At 42.1% G+C, this 23487-nt stretch overlaps 1 protein-coding gene and 1 pseudogene across 6 annotated transcripts; one reads left to right on the top strand and one right to left on the bottom strand.

Moving 5' to 3' along the window:
- Window positions 1–442: 442 nt before the first annotated feature.
- On the bottom strand, window positions 443–11084 carry LOC139383877 (uncharacterized). Of its 6 annotated transcripts, none has more exons than XM_071128470.1 (11): window positions 10983–11084; window positions 10031–10387; window positions 9846–9978; window positions 7598–7642; window positions 7056–7151; window positions 5247–5291; window positions 4881–5042; window positions 4575–4709; window positions 4347–4499; window positions 3885–4016; window positions 443–3793 (listed from the first exon to the last, which is right to left on the bottom strand). In XM_071128470.1, the coding sequence occupies exons 4-11, from the start codon at window positions 7632–7634 to the stop codon at window positions 3672–3674; spliced, it is 882 nt and encodes a 293-aa protein (XP_070984571.1). In that variant the 5' UTR covers window positions 7635–7642; window positions 9846–9978; window positions 10031–10387; window positions 10983–11084; the 3' UTR covers window positions 443–3671. The 6 variants fall into 6 exon arrangements, with proteins under 6 accessions (XP_070984571.1, XP_070984572.1, XP_070984567.1 ...); XM_071128471.1 differs by having other exon boundaries at window positions 10802–11028; XM_071128466.1 differs by having other exon boundaries at window positions 9846–10387.
- Window positions 11085–13818: 2734 nt separating this feature from the next.
- Window positions 13819–22026, top strand: LOC139383572 (uncharacterized; annotated as a pseudogene).
- The last annotated feature ends 1461 nt before the right edge of the window (window positions 22027–23487 follow it).

Raw genomic sequence — 23487 nt, forward strand, 5'->3', positions numbered from 1 at the left:
CGAGCACTGATGGTGTTCCTTGGTAAAGATTGCCACTCCACCACCTTGGGAAGATCTGTCTTGCCGAAAAACGTTATAACCTAAAAGGTTAATATCAGTGTTCAACATAACCACGTCTTAACCACGTCTCAGTAATGAACAACACATCTGGATTGGAGCTGTGAACCCACACTTTCAATTGATAATTTTTAGGTAATAATTTGAGTAAAGCCACCCCTCAGCCTCAGAAGATGCCCTTCTGAAGACATGCAATCATATATACTCAAATGTAGGCCTATTTGACTACTAGCCAAATAAAGTGCAGAGCATGCATGATGCGTGCAACTCATCATTCTAACGTATTTTAATATTGAATTCATCCTTCATTCAGTTCAGTCAGTCAGTATGTCATCCATTCTGTAATTTGTCTGAGTTGCAATAGGAACTAAATCAAAGAGAATAGAACAGTCTTATCCATTTGTTTATTGAAATCCAAGTGTGCATTCAAAATCATCTAAATTCTCCAAAGTTCTTAAGCCTATTACTTTAATTTAGGCCTATCCAAATAAACAGATAGGCCTTCAACTTGTAGGCATTGCAATTTAGGCTATCATTTTTAGTACTGGTGTCTTGCGGAATCCTAATGATACCTACAGTAATGTTCAACCATTTGGCAGCTATCTGGTATGGAGACAGATACAGTAGCTGCCAAAAGCTTGAACGTATGTATCGTTACGATCGTAGGACTCTATGGCTGCATGCTTATGCCAGACTTAGCCTACATTTAACCTCTCCCTTGTTCATTTCAAAGTCCATATGTTCATGACCTGATTCATATAAATGGTGTCAAATTATTTTAAATTCATATTAATCCGTCAAACAGAATATGCTTTGGCAAGATTGAGTGATGAAATAAATGTCTAAATGTTCTATAAAAAAATATTTTGAGTAGTAAAGACTCCAGTGGTCATACATAATTCATAGATTCACCAAACACTTATTATTATTCTATATACTACTGGTTATGATTGCAGACAGAGCCCAGAGAATGGGATGGTGCAATATTGAATTAGTCATATTTTGAGAAGGTGCATGCATGGAGATGTCCACGTCACCCAGAGATATGCCCATGCTGTAGAGACCAACACCTAGCGGACTGAAACTTCACTGTTGTAGGCATAATACAGCTAATGCGATCTAGACTTGCACTGGAAAATCCATTATATTAGTGACCGAAATGTGAAGTAAACTCAACTGAGGAGTATTAGAGAATGGAGACTTTTAACTTGAAAATTTGCAGGATTCCAGAGACTCTGGGTTCGAGCCCAGGCTCTGTCGCAGCCGGCCACGACCGGGAGGTCCATGGGGCAACGCACAATTGGGCTAGCGTCGTCCGGGTTAGGCCGGTAGAGATATCCTTGTCTCATCGTGCACTAGCGACTCCTGTGGCGGGCCAGGCGCAGTGCACGCTAACCAGGTCGCCAGGTGCACGGTGTTTCCTCCGACACATTGGTGCTGCTGGCTTCCGGGTTGGATGCGCGCTGTGTTAAGAAGCAGTGCGGCTTGGTTGGGTTGTGTTTCGGAGGACGCATGGCTTTCGACCTTCGTCTCTCCTGAGCCCGTACGGGAGTTGTAGCGATGAGACAAGATAGTAACTATTAACAATTGGATACCACGAAATTGGGGAAAAAAGGGGGTAAAATAAAAATGTGCAGGATTAGGGCTGTTACGGTGACCATATTACCGCCGCACCAGCGGTCACGAGTAATGAAGGCAGTCAAATTCCACTTGACCGTTTAGTCACGGTAATTAGGCTTCTCCAAGCTCTGATGTTGCTGATGGTCATTAGTAGCCTACCAAACTTGCTAACTACCTGGTACTCAGCACTCTATTGTCCCGCTAATCACTCTGACATCACTGCAAATGTGATCGAAATTGCATGATATGGCTTCTATTAAAAAGAGGAAGATCCCATCAGCTTTTTATAGGCTAGGCCTGCTATATTTATATCTCAACATTCCTAATATTAAGCACAGAGCTAGTAAGGTGGAAAAAAACTTCAAGTTTGTTTACGTCATATACACATGTAGTACACAGTGCAATGAAATGCTAACTTGCAGGTATTTACATAGCCTATATGGAAATAACAGACATGATCCAAGCACGTTAACCTGTAGACAGGAATAGATTATAATACGTCTACGATTCATTTCATTCGGTCAGTTCTACCACCTCAACATTGTTCATTTTAAACAGGGTTAAATATAATATTGTAAAGTTCAGCTTCAGTCCAAAGTGGGACACTGCGTTACTGTCAAAAGATATGTGGTTTAGTCAGAAAAACACAATTTCTTTCTGGAACAAAAACCTCTTTGGATGAAGCCCCGGAAACCTAGGCCTAAAGACGCCACTCATAATTCCATTGTTAAATCTTTCCTCTGTCACGTTTGTGTGGTTGTTCTTTAGTATTGCTAGCAATAGTGGATCATATTACGCTGACGTATTACATGTTGTGCAATCATTAAGGGCATGTAGCCTATTTCAATCTTTATGGAACGCAGACCATACCTAGCAGTATAAAACCTGGAGTCTGGCGCACGGTTCACGACTACTGGACCGTTGTCATCTGTAATTAGTGACGAGTATTAGGGTAGATTTATAGGACTCCTGTTCAACCCCTATTGTACACTTTTCTCATGGGTTGAAAAATGAAATATGTCAAATTTCAGGATCAATCAAACCACTTTTTTATTCACCAATGCAGTCCGTGTGTAAAGGCTTTCCAAACTTTTTTTTTATTCATCAATTATTTCCAAACCCTAAATAATACAGTACACAGGATCAGAGTATTTTTAAATTGGTGCTGAAAGGAGACGATTATGCGTATATTTAAATGGGATTATTTCATTGATCTCTAATATTCTGAAAATTCTCTCCATATATTACAGTGAGTCTGTTGAGAAAATTTGAATTAAAGGTACTTTACACCAAATTTAAAAGGATGGCTTTAGATAAATAATCTGAAAACCCTATTGAATGAGAACACTGCAAAATCTGTTGGTCAGGGTTTTCAGTGATTAAATTGCATTTATCCAGAATGCGCAAGGGAACCACACCTGCAAAGTGCTTTACACACCGGCTCTGTGTTTGGTATGTCATAGGGCTGTTACGGTGACAACTAACAAAAAACTTTTTCCAGTATACAATAGAGTTTTATTTTGAAAGTATGTGTGTCACATGCCTATGTGTTCCTCTGAGTGGATGTGCATGCGTCTGTTTGTAAAGGGGAAAGGAGGATACCTAGTAGGTTGTACAACTGAATACCTTCAACTGAAATGTGTCTTCCGCTTTTAACCCAACCCCTCTGAATCAGAGAGGTGCAGGGGGGCTGCCTAAATCAACATCCACGTCTTTGGCGCCCGGGGAACTGGGTTAACTACCTTGCTCACGGGCAGAACGACTTCTTTTGGGGATTCGATCCAGCAACCGCTCGGTTACTGGCCCAACGCTCTAACCACATTTTGAGTGGATATATATGTATGTTTGGCAACACCAAAGGGGGTATACACATGCACTCATAACACCATTATGAAATCTTTCAAAACACTTTCATGAATGTTGCAGTATCAATATGTTTTTTTTTTTTTTTTAAGGCCCTCTTCCGGGATCTCTTCTCTTCCTCTCTTCCCTCTTTACTCTCCTCCCTCCTTTTTAGACGTCCTGATTGTTGAGAACAGCCATCCTGCCGCTCCACCAACTGCTGCTCTAACACCTCCCACAGCCTCTGTAGCCTCTCCTGAAAGCCCTGCAGCACCTAGATGAAGACAACACACATCGCTGTTCCACATACGAGACACAAATATCCTTACATTACCAATTAAAATGATAAATGACTCCCCACACACCTTCTGCAGCTGCTGTAGTCGTTCCTGAAAGCTCTCTCTCCTCGACTCCTCCCTCCCCTTCAGACGCTCCAACAACTGCTGCTCTAACACCTCCCACAGCCTCTGTAGACTCTCCTGAACGCCCTGCAGCACCTAGAGGAAGACCACACACATCGCTGTCCCACATACGATACAAACATACTGTTGTGAAGGATCATGGCTCCTATCCCAATTACCTTCTGGCCTCACCCCGTCCCAGCAACTCACCACACCTGATCAAGCGTTTACCTTACCTACCAAAAGTACCTTGTCCTTTCATGTATGCAATAAAGTGACAACTACTGCTTGCACTTTGACTACTGCCCCATAGTGGTCGCTTACCTACATGAACCAGCCTTAGCCTATACAGTCCTTGGCGCTAGAGGACAAACATTAATTTGACTTACATGACCAATTTATCAATGATAAATGAATCTGACAAACCTCCTGCAGCAGCTGCTGTAGTTGCTTCTGTCTCTTTTCCTTCCTCCTTTTCAGGTGTCCTAGTCCTTGAGGCCAGCCATCCTGCTGTTCCCCCAACTGCTGCTCCAACACCTCCCGCGGCTGCTGTAGCCATTGCAGAGAGCCCTGCAGCACCTAGAGAAGACCACACACGTCACTATCCCATATATGAGAAACAAACTTGCTTACATTACACTGCCACTCACACACCTGCCGTAGCTGCTGTAGTAGCTGCTGCCGCTCCTGAGAACCCTGCTCCTGCGGCCACCCATCCCAAGGCTCCACTAATCGCAGCTCCAGCACCTCCCACCGCCGCTGTAGCCGCTCCTGAAAGCCCTGCAGCACCTAGGTTGACCACATACACATCTGTCACTGTCCCACATAAAAAATAAAAATAAATCCAAACAGCAATGATAAACAACATCAAGTCATGTGATTTAGTAAGTTATGACATCACAAGAACCACCATTGTCCATCTTTATTTCATCAAAAGATTGTAGGATTCTTCGTATTTACCTGCCGTCTGTAGAACAGCAACAAGACCTCCTGCTGCTACCCCACCTCCATTTACCACGGCCGCTGCAGACATCATGCTTGCTGCATATGATCCAGCAGCAATCCCACCAGCAGTGAATCCTATCGCTCCTAGGACAACTGGTGCCATTGCCACTGCCGCAACTATGAAGGCCCAGCAGAAACACTTGAGCAAGCAACCAGAAACATACCTGGCCTCGTGTTATAGGAGGTTGACAATAGTATCACTGTCATGTGAATGTTTGGCCTAAACAACAAAACAAAGTAGCAATACTGTACATCTATACAAATTATTTGAAGCTGGTAATTGATCATTTGAATTCATGCTGACTAAATAAATAATCTTACCTGCTCCCACTGTTGCTGTTGCTGCTGCAGCAATTGTACCCGTTCCTAAACGGTAAAGAAAATATTGCTTATTTTACGATAACCTCCTTTTATGGCAACTGAACTTGTAATTCACCCAATCCATCAGAGTAACCTTGGTTGTTGATTGTAAACTAGGTGCTCACCATTTTGGATTCAAAAGGTTAAAGGGCGTTATGCTGCAATTGTTTGTGTGTCAGGGGGCTAGGATCAGTCTGTTACAGTTTATCTGGAGTATTTATCCTGTCTTATCCCGGTGTCCTGTGTGATTTTAAGTATGCTCCCTCTAACTCTTTTTCTTCTCTCTGAGGACCTGAGCCCTAGGACCATGCCTCAGGACTACCTGCCCTGATGATTCCTTGCTGTCCCCAGTCCACCTGCTGCTGCTCTAGTTTCAATTGTTCTGCCTGCGGCAATGGAACCCTGACCTGCTCACCGGAAGGGCTACCTTGTCCCAGACCTGCTGTTTTTAACTCTCTCTCTCTACTTCTGAATGATCGGCTATGAAAAGCCAACTGACGTGCCATCAGAGTCCCTGGGTTCGCGCCCAGGCTCTGTCGTAACCGGCCGCGACCGGGAGGTCCGTGGGGCGACGCACAATTGGCCTAGCGTCGCCCGGGTTAGGGAGGGCTTGGTCGGTAGGGGTGTCCTTGTCTCATCGCGCACCAGCGACTCCTGTGGCGGGCTGGGCGCAGTGTGCGCTAACCAAGGTGGCCAGGTGCACGGTGTTTCCTCCGGCGCATTGGTGCGGCTGGCTTCCGGGTTGGATGCGTGCTGTGTTAAGAAGCAGTGCGGCTTGGTTGGGTTGTGTATCGGAGGACGCATGACTTTCAACCTTCGTCTCTCCCGAGCCCGTACGGGAGTTGTAGCGATGATACAAGATAGTAGCTACTACAACAATTGGATACCACGAAATTGGGGAGAAAAAGGGGTCAAATTTAAAAAAAGAAAAAAAAAAGAAAAAGAAAAGCCAACTGACATGTACTCCTGAGGTGCCGACCTGTTGCACCCTCCACAACCACTGTGATTATTATTATTTGCCCCTGCTGGTCATCTATGAACATTTGAACATCTTGGCCATGTACTGTTATAATCTCCACCCGGCACAGCCAGAAGAGGACTGGCCACCCCTTAGAGCCTGGTTCCTCTCTAGGTTTCTTCCTAGGTTCCTGCCTTTCTAGGGAGTTTTTCATAGCCACCGTGCTTCTAAATTGGCATTGCTTGTTGTTTGGGGTTTTAGGCTGGGTTTCTGTATTGCACTTTGTGACATCGGCTGATGTAAAAAGGGCTTTATAAATCAATTTGATTGAAAAATAAATGTGATTTTAAAAAAGAAAAATGTTCTAGCCCGTCAGTCCACCCTTCATATAGTCCCAAAATGTAATTATATACACTGCATACGAAAGCCTCATAGCTATCCTAATAAAAATACTATATTTACTTCCTGGGAAAAATCTATGATTATGCTTTTTGATGCATCATCATAGATATTTTGAAGGACTTCTGGTCATGCGGAATACCACTTAAACCTATGAGTGTCATGGAGGTGGCTTTGGGACTTTAGTGTGTTTTGGCTCAGTGGGGTAATAGTTTCAAAGAACATGGGTGACCCAAAATGGATACACACAGGATACACATCCTTACATTATAAGAGCAAAGAAGAAAACGACTAAGTCAATCATCAATGATAAATTCTACTCAATAAGTCATATGATCTAAACAGTATAATCACAAACACTACCATTGGCTTCCTTTATTCCATCATGCCATTAAAGCTTTCTTTGATTTTACCTATTGCGGCGCCCCCTGCAGTTGCTCCAACAGCAACCCCAACAGTAGTCGCACCTGCCACTCCCAGGGCTACTGGTGCCCCCACCACTGCTGCAACTGTGAAGGCCCAGCAGACAAGAGCATGCAACGAGCAAACAACCAAAAACATACATGGCTCCCTGTTATAGGAGGTTTGACAATGGTATCACTATAATGTGAATGACTTAGGCCTAAATGACAAAAGAAAGTAGGAACACAACTGTGAAATTATTTGAAGGTAACACCTAGAAAGGGCTTAACCAATAATGTTCAGAGCATAGACTAGAGATTCCTTTTCCTATACTGACAATTATTGTGCCATTTATATTGTGTTTCTTTTTTCTGGCAATTATTGTTCCATTTACATTGTTTTAACTTATCAAAAGTATGTTTACAATGGATTTTGACCAGAAAGGGTTGTTTTTTTGCAAAAATCAACAAATATAATACAGATAAATCATATAAGTGGAGTTATTGCATCAAATAGAAATACTAAAATAGAAAGACTAAACAGATTATCTTACCTGCACCCATTGTTGCTGCTGCTCCTGTAATGATCATCCTTTTTCCTAATTAGAAAATAAAATATTGCTCTTTTATGATATCCTGCTTGTTGATAAAGATACTGTATGTGTTAGCCAGTAAGTCAACTTGTTATTCACAACAGTAACCTAACCTATTGTAATTTGTTGATAGTGTGGCCATAGAGAGGCTTTTATTCTCTATTTTGGTTAGGCCAGGGTGTGACTAGTTTCTTTATTTCTATGTTTTCTGTTTCTATGATTTGGTATGGTTCTCAATCAGGGACAGCTGTCTATCATTGTCTCTGATTGGGAATCATACTTAGGCAGCCTGTTTTTCCACCTTAGTTGTGGGTAGTTTACTTTGTTAGTGGCCCGTATAGCCCTAGTAAGCTTCACGGTCGTGTTTTTTCTTGGTTTTTTTGGCAACATTTTTAATAAAAAGAAATGTACGCTCACCACGCTGCACCTTGGTCCGGCCATTTCCCTGACGACGATCGTGATCGATAGTAAACTAGCTACTCACTATTTGGGATTTGAAAGGTTAAAAGGGTGCATTTTACTCATAAACCATCCTCTAATCCAAGGGGGGAAAAGTACAGCTCGCAAAACATGTATATTTTTTCTAGACCTTTTTTCTCCCCAATTTCGTGGTATCCAATTGGTAGTATTGAGAATTTTTCAGAACATGTGTGGCCATTATACATTTCAGGATAGTCAGCAAAACTAGTGCTCTATGTCATTAGACACCATTAGACATGCACCTGTCTGGGGAGTGGACAAGACTGGTTATTTCTTTAACTGTGTTATGGCCTAATATGTACTGTTGCTATGGTTACACCTCTTGGGTTTTTTCCAGATCATGGGTGCCCCTTTCAGAGGAGTTGGCAGGATGACATGTCTGCCTATTTCTGTAAAGTGCCAAGGACTGCTGCTGTGGTCCTACATGCATGCACCGGTCTTAAGGTGACATTTTTTTGAACTATAGGTGTGGCTCTACAGTTTCCATGCCCTAATATGAAACCAAACTAAAATGAATAAGGCGATAAGCTAATGGTGGCTAAATGCCAGAGGGGATGAGTCATTAAGAGGAGTTACTATGAGTGTGACTTAACGAGGAAAAATGTATAAGTAGTATGTACCAAGAGTGAAAGTGACTTGATTTCATGAACCAGCTCGGCTTTTATTATGTTGTAATAAATGTCCATTTGAACTCACAGGCTCCGGTATTTGAGAAATATGATTGACTGAATATTTCCACGACAGTAGTTAGTCTTGTCCCATCGCTGCAACTCCCGGATGGACTCTGGAAAAGTGAAGGTGGAGAGCTGTGCGTCCTTCGAAACACAACCCGCACTGCTTCTTGACACAATGCCCGCTTAACCAGGAGGCCAGCCGCACCAATGTGTCGGAGAAAACACCGTACACCTGGCGACCATGTCAGCGTGCATGCACCCGGCTCGCCACAGGATTGCTAGAGCGCGATGGGACAAGAAAATCTCGGCCTGCCAAACTCTCTCCTAACCCGGATGACGCTGGGACAATTGTGCACCGCCTCATGGGTCTCCCAATCACGGCCAGCTGTGACACAGCCTGGGATCAAACCCCGGTCTGTAGTGACACCTCAAGAACAGTGATGCAGTGCCTTAGACCGCTGCGCCACTCGGGAAGCCCCCACAAATTGATTTTAACAAACAATTGGTCCCCCCAAAAAATGTGGCCCTCCGTTGAATTTCAAAATCCCGATGTGGCCCTCGAGCCAATAAAGTTTGCCCACCCCTCCTCCAGTCCAACCTTCATATATTCCCAAGATATCATTACATTGTGTACTAGAGCCTCACAGCTATCCTAATAGAAACCCTACATTTACTACCTGGAAAATATCCATGACACAAAACACATTATCATGGATATTTTCCAGGATTGCTAGTCATACTTAATACTACTGAATAACACCTATGAGTGTCATGGAGTTGGCTTTGTGAGTTTGGTGGGCTTTATCTCAGTGAGATAATACTTGGATGGATACAGACATGTTGCTGTGACCTGGATTCAACACATTATGTTATGTTTTGGTAAATTCCAAAGTTGTGTACTTAACACTACCTGGCCAACTATTAAATGTTTTCATAAGTATTTATGAACTTTAAACATTATGGGTGCATGTTGCTATTAGTACAAATGTTGAATATGGTGCTCACATTTTGATGATCAGAATTGTGAAAGTTTTGGGAAGTTCTGTTTGACTCACTGTTCTGTTTGATTCTTTGTGAATCATCCGGGTCCTGAGGCTCCTGACAGTCTTGAGGCTCCTGACAGTCTTGAGGCTCCTGACAGTCTTGAGGCTCCTGACAGTCTTGCGGCTCCTGACAGTCTTGCGGCTCCTGACAGTCTTGCGGCTCCTGACAGTCTTGCGGCTCCTTACAGTCTTGCGGCTCCTGACAGTCCTGCGGCTCCTGAGCATTGCTGAAGTAAGCATTGAGGGCATCAATCATTGCTGCATATGTTTCAATCGTTGTCAAAGTATTTAAGATGCGCAGTCCCTCCTTCCCAAGGTAAATGTTTAACAGTGCTATCTTCTCTTCCTCTGGCGAGCCTCTTATGTACAACTCAAAATATTCTATCCAGTCATTCCAAGGTGCCTGCGGCTCACCGGGTACCAGCAGAAATTTGGTTGGTGGAGACAAGTTTAATTCTGGTGCCATCTTCGTTTGCTTTGGGTTTAACCGCTTTGGGCTTCAGTCAAATTCTCAGTCAGGGTTGGTGCAACTTCGGGTGAAATTTAGATGCAAACTGCAAAGAGTGGGAGAAAAGTTACAGCATTTGACTCTCTCATTACACACACATTTCAAAAGGCGGGGCAAAGTGCACTCTATAGAGGTAAAGGAAAGTACTGTATTTGGAACATTATTGTGACACAATTCAAATGTAAAATGATGACAACAGATCTTGAATGCGGAACACATCTAATAACAAAAGGTCACATGGAACGTTGAAACATAACGCGTCTACTGTAAAAGCAAATCACCACGCATCGAAAAACGAATGCCCACATCGGATCTAGAAACAACATCTATAACAGATGATGTAGTTGAATATTGAAAGTACACCCCTAAATTACAAATGACTAACTTTAATATTGAAAACACTAAGTAAACACAAGTAAGCTCCAAATGATAGGTATATTTTTGCACACACATACATTACCTTAAGTCAGTGGTATTCAAACTTTTTCGTTTTTTTTAATTCGTCGTCACCCCTTTTTTGAGAAAGTTATAATAATAATCTGTACTCAACATTCTTTTGCCGACCACCCTACATGCGTGCCATCCGATTGGTCGAGGTAACAGCACACATAGGTTATAATGATGAAAGTAATTTTACAAACCTGTGATAATGTTAACCTTCCAGCTACAAGCAGCATCACGCATTCTAAATGGTTTTCCCAGTTTCACTTTCCAGCTTCAGGAACGAGATCTCCGCCCAGTACTCATTTCTGGGAAGTGAGTGTTGGCTCACAGCCAGAGTGACATGTGTGAAGCGAGAGAAACAACTCTGCACACTGTCCTGGGTGAAATAAGACCCAATGCAGACAAAGTGGTTAGTGTGTTTTTTTGACTGGAAGGCAATGGGATTGTGCCGCTTTTGGTCAAGAAAAACATGTGTTGTTCATTAATAACGTTGGATATAACTAAGAGATCTGAGATCCGTACTTGCAAACATAAGCAATAATTTAAAGTTAAACGTCACTCATTGCTTCAGGCCACACCCACCAAACGCGTAAAATGTACCTCAAACTGTTCTAATTTTTTTGCGGAAACGTGTCATTCAGTACAAATCGTACGGGAATGTAGCAAACGTTCAAGCGAACTGAACGCACCTCAGGTCCCATAAGATAACATGGCACAAGTTAGCCCTATGTTAACCTCAAAAGGTGGTAGCCTACTAAATATATCTTGACACAACTTCTCCATCAGCCTGTGAAAGAATTTAGACGTTAAATCCACCAACCAACAGCATTTCTTAAAATAGGTCAACCCTGGCCACGAGAGGGACATTTTAAACCTACAAATTCAAGTTGTACTTGTTCCTTTGGTCCCTAACAAAATGTTGCGTGCCAATATTGCACTGATACATCCTTGACAAGTGGCGCTTTCAAGACAACTGGGAACTGAAAAAAATCATGACATCAGTGATCTTCAGGTAGGAAAGTCTAAGCTCTAGAAAGATGCCAGAGTTTCCGACTTGGAATGCCAAGTTGGATGACCTTTCAACAACAACAAAAATCCCAGTGAAGCAAATTTTTCCCGAGTTCCCAGTAGAGTGGTGAGGAGGAGCTCTGTGGAACCTTTCTTTGATTCCACAAGTAATTTAGCCATTCATTTAAAAAAAACAATTATTTAACTAGGCAAGTCAGTTAAGAACAAGTTCTTATTCACAATCACGGCATACCTCGGCCAAACCCTAACAATGCTGGGCCAATTGTGCGCTGCCCTATGAAACTTCCAACCACTCCCGGTTGTGATACATCCTGGAATCTAACCGGGGTCTGTAGTGACGCCTCTAGCACTGAGATGCAGTGCCTTAGACCGCTGAGCAACTCGGGAGCCCTCAAGGTAGTCATTGCGTTTTGTAGAGTTGCTATTTTCTCTAGTTTTCATGTGTCAATAACGTGTGACATTCCTGGATTCCTCATTATATGAATGAAGTCCGATTTAAATCAACAAATGCAATAGTCAGTTTAAAAATTGTTAAGGGTACAAAAATGTGTTACCTGTCTGTGTTGCCAAAATCACTACATATCCCATCAAGCCTAGCGGGGATAGGCTGCCCGTTGTCACAGTTCCAATGGTGCGTTCTAGACAACGTAGAACTCATAAAAAAATAGAGTCAAATAGTGACATCAGTGATCTTTAGGTTAGAAAGTCTAAGCTCGAGTAAGATGCCTGAATTTCCGACTTGGAATTATGAGTTGCAAGTTCCCAGTTGCCTTGAACAGAACAGTCAGAAATGTCCAGCTAACCCTACGCCAATGACACTGGTAGATCTCAAAACTGAATTTGGTCCTATGGGACTCCAAATCTCAGCCAGATGTGATGCAGCCTGGATTTGAACCAGGGACTGGAGTGACGCCTCTTGCACTGAGATACACTCGTGTCACATATCAGTGTGCAAACAATGTAAAAAAAATAATTTATTGGGTTAATAAAGCAGCATACAGACCATCTCTATTTTGCCTTTCTGAGTAAGGCAGCTTCAAAATGCAGGTGTTTCAGCTTAGCACAGTGCTTTCTGTGATGGAGGGGCAGCCAGCAGAAAACATAGAGCGCAGGGGTTGGCAAGCTTCTCTAGTTGCACCATGATTGGCTCAGTGTTCTGTCACTCATGGGGACACTACATCACAGCAAAATCTACAGGGAGAGCTAGAAAGTTCAAACCCACTTGGGTGCTGCCCTAGATTTACATTAGAAGTGCCCATCCAAGAAGGCTCAAGGTCCTTGGCCACAGATTAAATGACATCAAATCACATATCTACCGTAGTTTTGATTGGACTGATCATGTCAACCTCATACTTTCAAAATCTTAGCTAGCAAGCTAGACAAGCAGTCATCACCATGAATCAAGTCGACAATCTACTGGCAAATCCTTTTCAATCCTTGTCATATGAAGATAAATTATATATAAAACATATTGGTGCTCATTGGCCATTGGACATAAACATTAGACAACAAGTGGAAATCGCAAATTCACCAATGAGTGTTTTGGAAGGAATCAGTGGCTAACTGCAAGGGTTGCCAAGCCATCACTATTTTGCTTCCCCTGCCTTCAATTCAATGGAGAGGGTGTGGTCTAAGTCTGGGTAAACATTCACACGCAACACCATGGGCCAGAAAAGGTTGAATACATTGGTCATGCTGTCAATCCAGCATGACTTCATCTTCATTCAAAACAACTGGGTACTCTCAGACTTCAGTCAGTTCAAGACAACTGGGAAATCGGGAAAAATTATCTCAGACTGTGTGAATACCTTTTGAACCGTCAACCAACTCAGAATTCCAAGTCGGGAACTCGGGCCTCTTTCCAGAGCTCCGACCTGAAGATCACTGACGTCATGATTCAACCTTGTTTTTTTCCAGAGTTCCCAGTTGTCTTGAAAGAACCTTAATTCTAGAGAATGCCAGTGTCACGGTCGTCCTCCTCTTCATCTGAAGAGGATAGGCGAGATGGATCGGAAGACCAAAATGCGGCGTGGTAAGTGTCCATGGTAAATCTTTAATCAAGAAAGTACTGAACACTGAAAACTATACAAAACCAGTAAACAAAATAACAACCGTGAAGCTAATGCGAGCTGCGCTGAAACAAGCCATCAACATAGACAAACAAACAGTGCAACCCAGGCTACCTAAGTATGATTCTCAATCAGAGACAACTAATGACACCTGCCTCTGATTGAGAACCATACTAGGCCGAAACATAGAAATCCCCAAATCATAGAAAATCAAACATAGACTGCCCACCCAACTCACGCCCTGACCATACTAACTAAATACAAAAATAAAGGAAATAAAGGTCAGAACGTGACAGCCAGACTTTGATGGGGGTGCTGCAGCACCCTCAGCACCCCCAGGGTTGTTGAGTAACAGATTACATGTAATCCCTTACATGTAAGGGATTACCAAAAACTGGTAACTGTAATCTGTTACGTTAACAGCAAAAATATTGTAATCAGATTACAGATACTTTTGAAAAACTAGATGATTACATCGAGGATTACTTTTAAATTCAGAAAATATGTTGGCGGAAAAAAATCTTTGACATTTCTTTGTTTTCTCAATGACATTCAAATGACATTGAAAAAAGGCACATGTTTAAATTTGTTCCACCTGAGCGAGTCTGACCACAAGTCAGAGACCACTATGATGACACACCACATGTGTTTGATGAACCGTGGGAAAAGAGCAGTAATAGGCTTTTGTAGGCTACAGACCAAGCTATGTCTTCAAATGGTGTGACTGCTGTCGGCATACAAAGATTATCCAATTTGAATAAATGCTAGGAGGTAAGGATGACAGCAGTGGTGTTGTCTACGGCGATACGGATATAATTTATTATGGATATCTGCGCATTGATGTGAATCACACTGCTGCTCTCTCATTTAGCTACTTGCGCCTTACGGATTGTGGTTGTTGTCGATGGCTGTTCACAAATCTAAATGTGTATTTGAACCCAATAATGGTTGAATTCAAGAAGTGAAGAGGCGTCTCTGTCCAGTGTCTGTGTTCTTTTGCCCATCTTAATCTTTTATTTTTATTAGCCAGTCTGAGATATGTCTTTTTCTATGCAACTCTGCCGAGTTTCCTCTTCACTGTTGACGTTGAGACTGGTGTTTTGCAGGTACTATTTAATGAAGCTGCCAGTTGAGGACTTTTCCTCTTGCTCAGTTGTGCACCGGGGCCTCCCACTCCTCTTTCTATTCTGGTTAGAGCCCGTTTGCGTTGTTCTGTGAAGAGAGTAGTACACAGCGTTGTACGAGATCTTTAGTTTCTTGGCAATTTCTCGCATGGTATTCCTTAATTTCTCAGAACAAGAATAGACTGACGAGTTTCAGAAGAACGTTATTTGTTTCTGGCCATTTTGAGCCTGTAATCGAATTCACAAATGCTGATGCTCCAGAAACTCAACTAGTCAAAAGAAGGCCAGTTTTGTTGCTTCTTTAATCATAACAGTTTTCAGATGTGCTAACATAATTGCAAAAGGGTTTTCTAATGATCAATTAGCCTTTTAAAATGATCAACTTAGATTGGCTAACACAACGTGCTATTGGAACACAGGAGTGATGGTTGCTGATAATGGGCCTCTGTACGCCTAGATATTCCATAAAAAATCTGCCGTTTCCAGCTACAATAGTTATTTACAACAATATAATGTCTACACTGTTTTTCTTATGTTATTGTAATGGACCAAAAATGTGATTTTCTTTCAAAAACATGAACATTTCTAAGTGGCCCCAAACTTTTGAACGGTAGTGTATATCCATTGATTCTTGAAGAATATAACTTATAAATGACTCATGAGCTTAGTTCAGTTGTCACACTCCATGAGAACCCAAAATATAAGCCTGTCCATTTTGTTATTGTTTCATCTGTGGATTTGCCCTTTAAACAGCTGCATATTATCAAGATATCAAAGTGTCATCATTTTTCACATGTAAATAGTACTTTTCAGTAGTGCTCAAAGCATGCCATTCCATGAGCGCAGCATTTATTTTTCAACTCAAATCAATGAGCCCAATCAGTCCTCCATGACAACAAATCATTAACAACAGAGTAGGGCTGGCTAATAAATCTTAGTCCTATTCTTAAAGATCAAGGTGCATAACATTTATTGGAGTGACTGGAATTCTGATAGACTTTGGTTTTTAATGTAAAGATATAATTTAATCGTATGTAGTAAAAAGTGATGGGTTAGAAGAAGCCTACATAACCAACCCATAAAGTACAATGTAACATCCATATATGGCCAGCTATGTCAACTCTAACAATGATTTATCCTAAAAGTAACGGAATGTACTCAGATTACGTGACTGAGTTTGTGGTAATCAAAAAGTTACGTTACTGATTACAGTTTTGGACAGGTAACTGTAACAGATTACAATTAGAAGGTAACCTACCCAACTCTGAGCACCCCATACTTCCCACAGTTATGCTTTAATTGGAAAAATATAAATGAGGTCCTTAGAACATGTAAGTTTATCAACAATGAAGGCTATCATTGCAGTCATGAAGGCTATCATTGTCGTCATCGCTTCTCTGTGGCACACAGCGCATAAAGCAGATGTTGACTCGCAATTGATAGTGTACCTTAACCATAGATTGTAACAGTGGGTTCCAGCCCCCTCCACAGCAAGCTTTTTTTTGTTGAGGAGAAAACTGTTAACTGCTGGTCCTTATGCTCGATTCAAAACGCATTACGATGTAGATGAATATATAGCGGCTAGCCTAGATGTACATGTAGCCTACACAAGACTTGTCGATTTTGAGTCCTGCAGACTCGTGATGAACGTCTTTAATAAGCCTAAGTGTCCCGCTAGCAGAACAACTTCCGGTGAAACTGGAGGGCTCGCAATTCAAGTAAATAATCATAAAAATGATGGACATTAAACATTTAGATACATATAAGTGTTTAATATCGGTTGAAGCTTAAATTATTGTAAATCTAACTGCACTGTCCGGTTTACAGTAGCTATTACAGCGAAAACATGCCATGCGATTGATTGAGGATGGTTTCATAAATTCACAAATAGCGATTAAATGTTCACTTACTTTTTGAAAATCTTCCTCTGATTTGTAATCCAAAGGGTCCCAGCTATAACATGTAGTGTCGTTTTGTTAGATAAAATCCTTCTTTATATCCCCAAAAGTCTGTTTAGTTGGTGCCATCGATTTGAGTAATCTACTCGTTCAACATGCAGAGAAAGGAATCCGAAAATCTACCCCTAAACTTTGTTTCAACAAGTCAAAATACATTTCTATCTACTCCTCAGATACCCTAAAATGTAATCAAACTATAATATTTCTTAGGGAAAGAAGTATTTTCAATAGGAAACCGATTTTAGCAGGTGCGTCCTGTATTCATGGCGTGCGCAAACACGAATTTCCAAGACTGTGTCCCTGTACTAAAACTGATATTTCTTATTCGTTTTGGAAGTTACAAGCCTGGAACCTTGAACATAGGCTGCTGACACCCTGTGGAAGCCATAGGAATTGCATCCAGGGAGCTAATTTTCAGTATGCCCTTAAACTTGATGGTCTCTCAAAATAAAACAATTCTGGTTGTTTTATCTTTGGATTTTCTCCTACGATATCTATTGTGTTATATTCTCCTACATTATTTTAACATTTCTACAAACTACATAGTGTTTTCTTTCCAATGGTACCAATCATATGCATATCCTGGCTTCAGGGCCTGAGCAACAGGCAGTTTATTTGGGCACGTCAGTCAGGCGGAAATTTAGAAAAATAGACTCTAGCCTGAAGAATATTTATAATATTAATCTTAATTAATTAAAGATAATCAGAATTACCAGTGTCATCTTTGCTCACTTTATCCAATGGTGCACGGTCCTCCAGACTCCATTCTTCCTGCAGGGAACCAGCCAGAACACTTTGAAGCTCTGTTAGGTGCCCTTGCCCGACCAACCCATCTTGATCAGCTGGAGCGATGGAATAAACAGCTCATGGTCCTCTGGCCATCGCACTACCCAATAGAGTGTCAGGCCATAGGCGTCCTGGATCTTGTTGTGACCTCTGACCGAATGATTTCTGGTGTAGACCAGTTCTCCTTCCCTTAGTTGTGGGTCGCTCACTTGACTTCGATACCTCTGATCTCTGAGCTGCTTCCTTGCATTCAGCCACTGCTGCACATGGTCATGTGCTTCTCCCGAGGACTCCTGGTGCTCCTACACCCAATCCTCCACATTGCCCTCTCCAGAATCCTCTCTGTCCATACCAAGCAAAAAGTCAACAGGCAGACAAGTGGACTGATCAACCGTATGCATTGGTTACCTGATGGAGGTGGTGACGTCAGCGCCTCTTTTGGTCAGAGGGCAAGGTCATGAAGGATCCAGTTGAAGCGCTCACACTGACCGTTACCCTGGGGGCTGGTATTGGGTTGTGGAGTTTGCACAGTTGCTGGATCAAGTTGCTCTAAAAATGTTGCACTTGTTCCGAATTGATCCGACACGGTGGGCCGAACAGATATAGCCAATGCTTCACCAGAACCTCAGCAACCGTACCTGCCCGCAGATCCTTGGAAGGGATTTCCTGCATGCACTTGAAAAACACATTAGTAACAGGAGAACATTCTGGATTCCATTGCTAGCTGGCTCTAGTACAGTGAAATCTATAGCTAGGACTTCATGGGGGCAGGAGGCCTGTAGGCTTCAAATAAAGAGATTGACCTTTGGCTGAATTGCTTTAGGTAGAATGCACCTCCAACACGTTCTGCACCATTTTCTCAAAGTCTCCAGACAAGCTTGGTCAGTAACAGTGCGCTCCACCACTTGGTGCCCATGATTGTTGTGAAGACTGATACCTTTATACTTATGGTGACACTGTGGCAGTACGAGATGGTACTTCTTCTTGCCTCCATCAGAGGCATAGTTTTGTCGGGAACAACACAGTTGCTACCTCTGACGAACAAGCTCCTTTGTACGTCCACCCAATTTCTCTCTCTCCATTGGGCCTGGAGATCTGGCATCCTTCCAGTATGTCAGGAATGGTCCAATGACTGTATCTCGCTTCTGCAAAACAGTCAAGTCTGCCTGCGAACAACCAGGAAGAGCAGAAATCTCACATTGAACACTTGACAACTTTCTTACTGGCTCATCCTCTCCACTTGTCACCACCTCCTCTAGTTCGCCTGGCTTCACATACTGGCGGGACAGTGCATCAGCATTTCCATTCCTAGATCAAGGGCAATACATAAGAATGAGGTCAAAAGAGGCCAACTGGGAGGCCCACCGTTGCTTGATTGCCTTGTTCAGATGACACAACTTGTCACGACTTCCGCCGAAGTTGGTTCCTCACCTTGTTCGGGTGGCGTTCGGCGGTCGACGTCACCGATCTTCTAGCCATCGCCGATCCACCTTTAATTTTCTATTTGTTTTGTCTTGTTTTCCCACACACCTGGTTGACATTCCCTCATTATTTGACGTGTATATAACCCTCTGTTCCCCCCATGTCTGTGTGTGGAATTGCTTGTTGTAGTGTTTTGTGCATTTCTGACTGGTTGGCGACGGGTTGTTTCAACCCGTATTTTGTTGTTCTGGGTGCAGTTTGTTTTTGCATCATTAAAGTGCTCGGGCTTTTGCCCATTTCTGCTCTCCTGCGCCTGACTTCCGTGCGGCCAGTTACGCACCGCTTACACAACTGCTTGTTATCTGTAAATACTTTAAAGGGGGTCCATAGGAAGTACTCTTTGAACTTTTCTGTAACAGCCCACTTAAGGGCCAGGAACTCAAGCTTCATGGAGATATAATTCTCCATGTTCCTCTCAGTGGGTTTGAGCGCTCTGATAACAAAGGTGATAGATCTGCGCCTCCACCCCTGGCTGGCATCAATCACTAATACAACAAGCTTCTGTAAGTCAGCATAAACTAGAATAGGTGCTGATATGAAAGCTTGTCTGAGCTGGTGGGAACATGCCTCGCATTCTATGGTCCAAGCCCATGTCAGTGATTTCCTAAGGTTATAGCACCGGTTCCAATCCAAGTGCCAATGCCGTTTATCAAACTCCAGATGGTGCTATAGTCGGATTACATGAACATAGAGCTCTTTGGGCAGGCACATCAGTGGTGGGTTTGACATCGAAAAACTAAAGCATATGCAGAAAAGTATTTAATACCTACGGTAGAATATGGTGAGGCACTTTATATCTTATGAGGTTATTTTGCTTCCACTGGTCCCTGTGGCCCTTGTTAAGATTGCCCTGTGAGTTTGGCCTACTGGACATTATCAAAATTCTGGTGCAGTTCAGCACCGACCCTGATGTGTCTGACACCTGGGAGAACACTGCCCTGATGTGCACCGGCCACAGCCAGGAGCTGGATTTCCTGTTAACTTCTTAGTGATTCCTTCGAGCGCCAATCTTTTGACAACACCTAGTGAAATAGCAGCGCGCCAAATTCAAAAACAGAAATACTCATAATAATAATTCATAAAACATACAAGTGTTATACACCGATTTAAAGATGAACTTCTTGTTAATCTAGCCATAGTGTCAGATTTCAAAAAGACTTTACGGCGAAAGCAAACCATGCTATTATCTGAGGACAGCACCCCATCAAACATACACATGAAAATCATAATTCAACCCGCCAGGCACAACACAAAAGTCAGAAATAACATATAATTCATGCCTTACCTTTGAAGATCTTCTTCTGTTGGCACTCCAATATGTCCATTAAACATCACAAATAGTCCTTTTGTTTGATTAATTCTGTCGTTATATCCCCAAAATGTCAATTTATTTGGCGCGTTTGATTCTGAAAATACACCGGTTCCAACTTGCGCAATATGACTACAAAGTATCTAATAAGTTACCTGTAAACTTGATCCAGACATTTCAAACAACTTTCCTAATACAACTTTAGGCAATTAAGACGGGATAAACTGCGTTCAATAGCGGATAAAAACAAAGTGGAGCGAGCTTTCAGGTCATGCGCCTCTAACAAACAGTACACTTCACTCGACCCTCGTTCTGAACTGCCTTACTTCTTAATTTCTCAAAGGAAAAACATCAACCAATTTCTAAAGACTGTTGACATCCAGTGGAAGTGACAGGAACAGCAAGCAAGGGCCTTAGAAATCTTGATCTCCTTAGAAAACCATTGAAAAGAGAGTGACCTCAAAACAAAAATCCTAGATGGTTTGTCCTTGGGGTTTCGCCTGCCAAATAAGTTCTGTTATACTCACAGACATCATTCAAACAGTTTTAGTTTTCTATCCAAATCTACTAATAATATGCATATCCTAGCTTCTGGGCCTGAGTAGCAGGCAGTTTACTTTGGGCACACTTTTCATCCGGACGTGAAAATATTGCCCCCTAACCTTAAGAAGTTTTAAGGGCTTTCAAAGGAATAGGCCTGAGGCTGGCCTGCACCAACCAGTCTGGGCACTCTTCCATCCAGGTGGCCAACTTCTTTGGGCACGGAAAGTATGTCCAGACCCTGAACTCTGGGAGAAAGAAGGTGGTGCCAGATGAGGAGAGGTCGGCATCGGGAAGGGGGCAGGGGCCGAATGGTGACAGCCCAACAAGCTCTCTAAACCCTCTGGGGCAAAGCAAAGTAATTTCACCTCCACCTCCTGAGCAACAAAAAGCAGTTTTATCAGGGTAACGTGCTTGACAAGAGCCTATCAGCAAGGAAATTAAAGATAGCCTTGCTGCAGGACAAAACATCCCTAATAGCCCATGTCAAGAGAGCACCTGTGAAGTGACTAACAATGCTGACAAAACTGTCTCCACGGCAAAGTCAATCTCCGAGAGCGCCCGAGGATTCCACTAGGGCGCCAAAAGATGAAAATAATGACGTTGCACAATCAAGTAGGAGAGGGAGTCAGAAGCATGGCAGCCTACCACCGAAAGGGCGACTAAACCAGCTCCACTTCCACAGAGCAGAGATGGAGTCGGAGATTCCTGTCAGTCCCCCAGGGTTCACCGGGCTGGGGACCAGATTACTGCACCGATTCACCACCCCTAAGTTCATGAGACTGGTAAATAACTGTTCCTCCGGTTCCTCACAGGGCAAAGGGAGGATGTCCTGGGATAAAACTTTCCCTTTTCTCAAAACACCAGAAGGTTTACAGTCAGCCAAGTGGGACAGCATCAGCGGGTTGAAGTGTGAATTTGAGAGCAGTGTCTCCCTCGAGTAAAAGGAAAACTGACTGTTCAATTTGGAAAATTAGAGGCGGTCCATTTGATAAAGCACTTTAGATTCCACATGTTCAAACAGTATGGTAACTAAGGAATATATTCCAATGCCTTGTCTGTAGATTCAAATCATGTGCTATTTGCACAAATCGTAATAATGGCAATGTTGCTTTTATCTGACAAAATAATAATATATTACACTATTATTGAAATATGTAGTGTATATTCTAATTATAATGTAAACTTATTTATAATGAATAATGTTGTTAATATGCACAGGCTATGCTATATGAATTGTAATACATTTATACAAATATTTCCAAATGTGACAGAATTCTCATTTCTGCATTTTATATTATCTTTGAAGTAGAGTAGAGAGAGAGAGAGAGAGAGAGAGAGAGAGACAGAGAAAGATGCTCTTGTGTGAAAGGGGATATTACACATCAAACTCAATTGGAACAAAATAGCGGTGGTTTGTTGATAAATAGCAGTGATTAGTTGATAAATAGCAGTGATTAGTTGATAAATAGCAGTGATTAGTTGATAAATAGCAGTGATTAGTTGATCAAGATCAAGAGTTAATATGCATTATTTATTGATTTTTACAAAATGTCATAAATGTCCTACATAGAAATACAAATACATTAAATATATTGTATCACTGGTAAGAATACAAAGACAATGTGCAAGGTGTTCTCAGCTGGTGGACGTTCTTCAGCAATCACATGCCAAGCCTGTGTGCTTTATCTTTGCAAACCAATGCAAATGCTGTCACGCATACATTTTCTGTAGCAACACACACATTCTGTAGTTTAAAAAGTTGGTTGCAACACAGTGGAAGGGATGGTTGAGGCAAACACTAAAACAGCATCCAGGCATAAACACACACTTAAGAAAATTAAGTTAAATTCATACCATATACACTACCGTTCAAAGGTTTGGAGTCACTTAGAAATGTCTTTGTTTTGAAAGAAAATCACTTTTATTTGTCCATTAAAATAACATAAAATTGATCAGAAATACAGTGTAGACATTGTTAATGTTGTAAATGACTATTGTAGCTGGAAACAGCTGACTTTTGATGGAATATATACACAGGCATACAGAGGCCCATTATCAGCAACTATCACTCCTGTGTTCCAATGGCTGTGTTCCAATAGCTAATCCAAGTTTATCGTTTTAAAAGGCTAATTGATCATTAGATAACCCTTTTGCAATTATGTTAGCACAGCTGAAAACTGTTGTTCTGATTAAAGATGCAATAAAACTGGCCTACTTTAGAATAGTTGAGTATCTGGACCATCAGCATTTGTGGGTTCGATTACAGGCTCAAAATGGCCAGAAACAAAGTACTTTCTTCTGAAACTCGTCAGTCTACTCTTGTTCTGAGAAATGAAGGCTATTCCATGCGAGAAATTGCCAAGAAACTGAAGATCTCGTCAATGCTGTGTACTACTCCCTTC

The sequence above is a fragment of the Oncorhynchus clarkii genome, chromosome 25 (assembly GCF_045791955.1).
Source record: "Oncorhynchus clarkii lewisi isolate Uvic-CL-2024 chromosome 25, UVic_Ocla_1.0, whole genome shotgun sequence".
Taxonomy (NCBI): domain Eukaryota; kingdom Metazoa; phylum Chordata; class Actinopteri; order Salmoniformes; family Salmonidae; genus Oncorhynchus; species Oncorhynchus clarkii.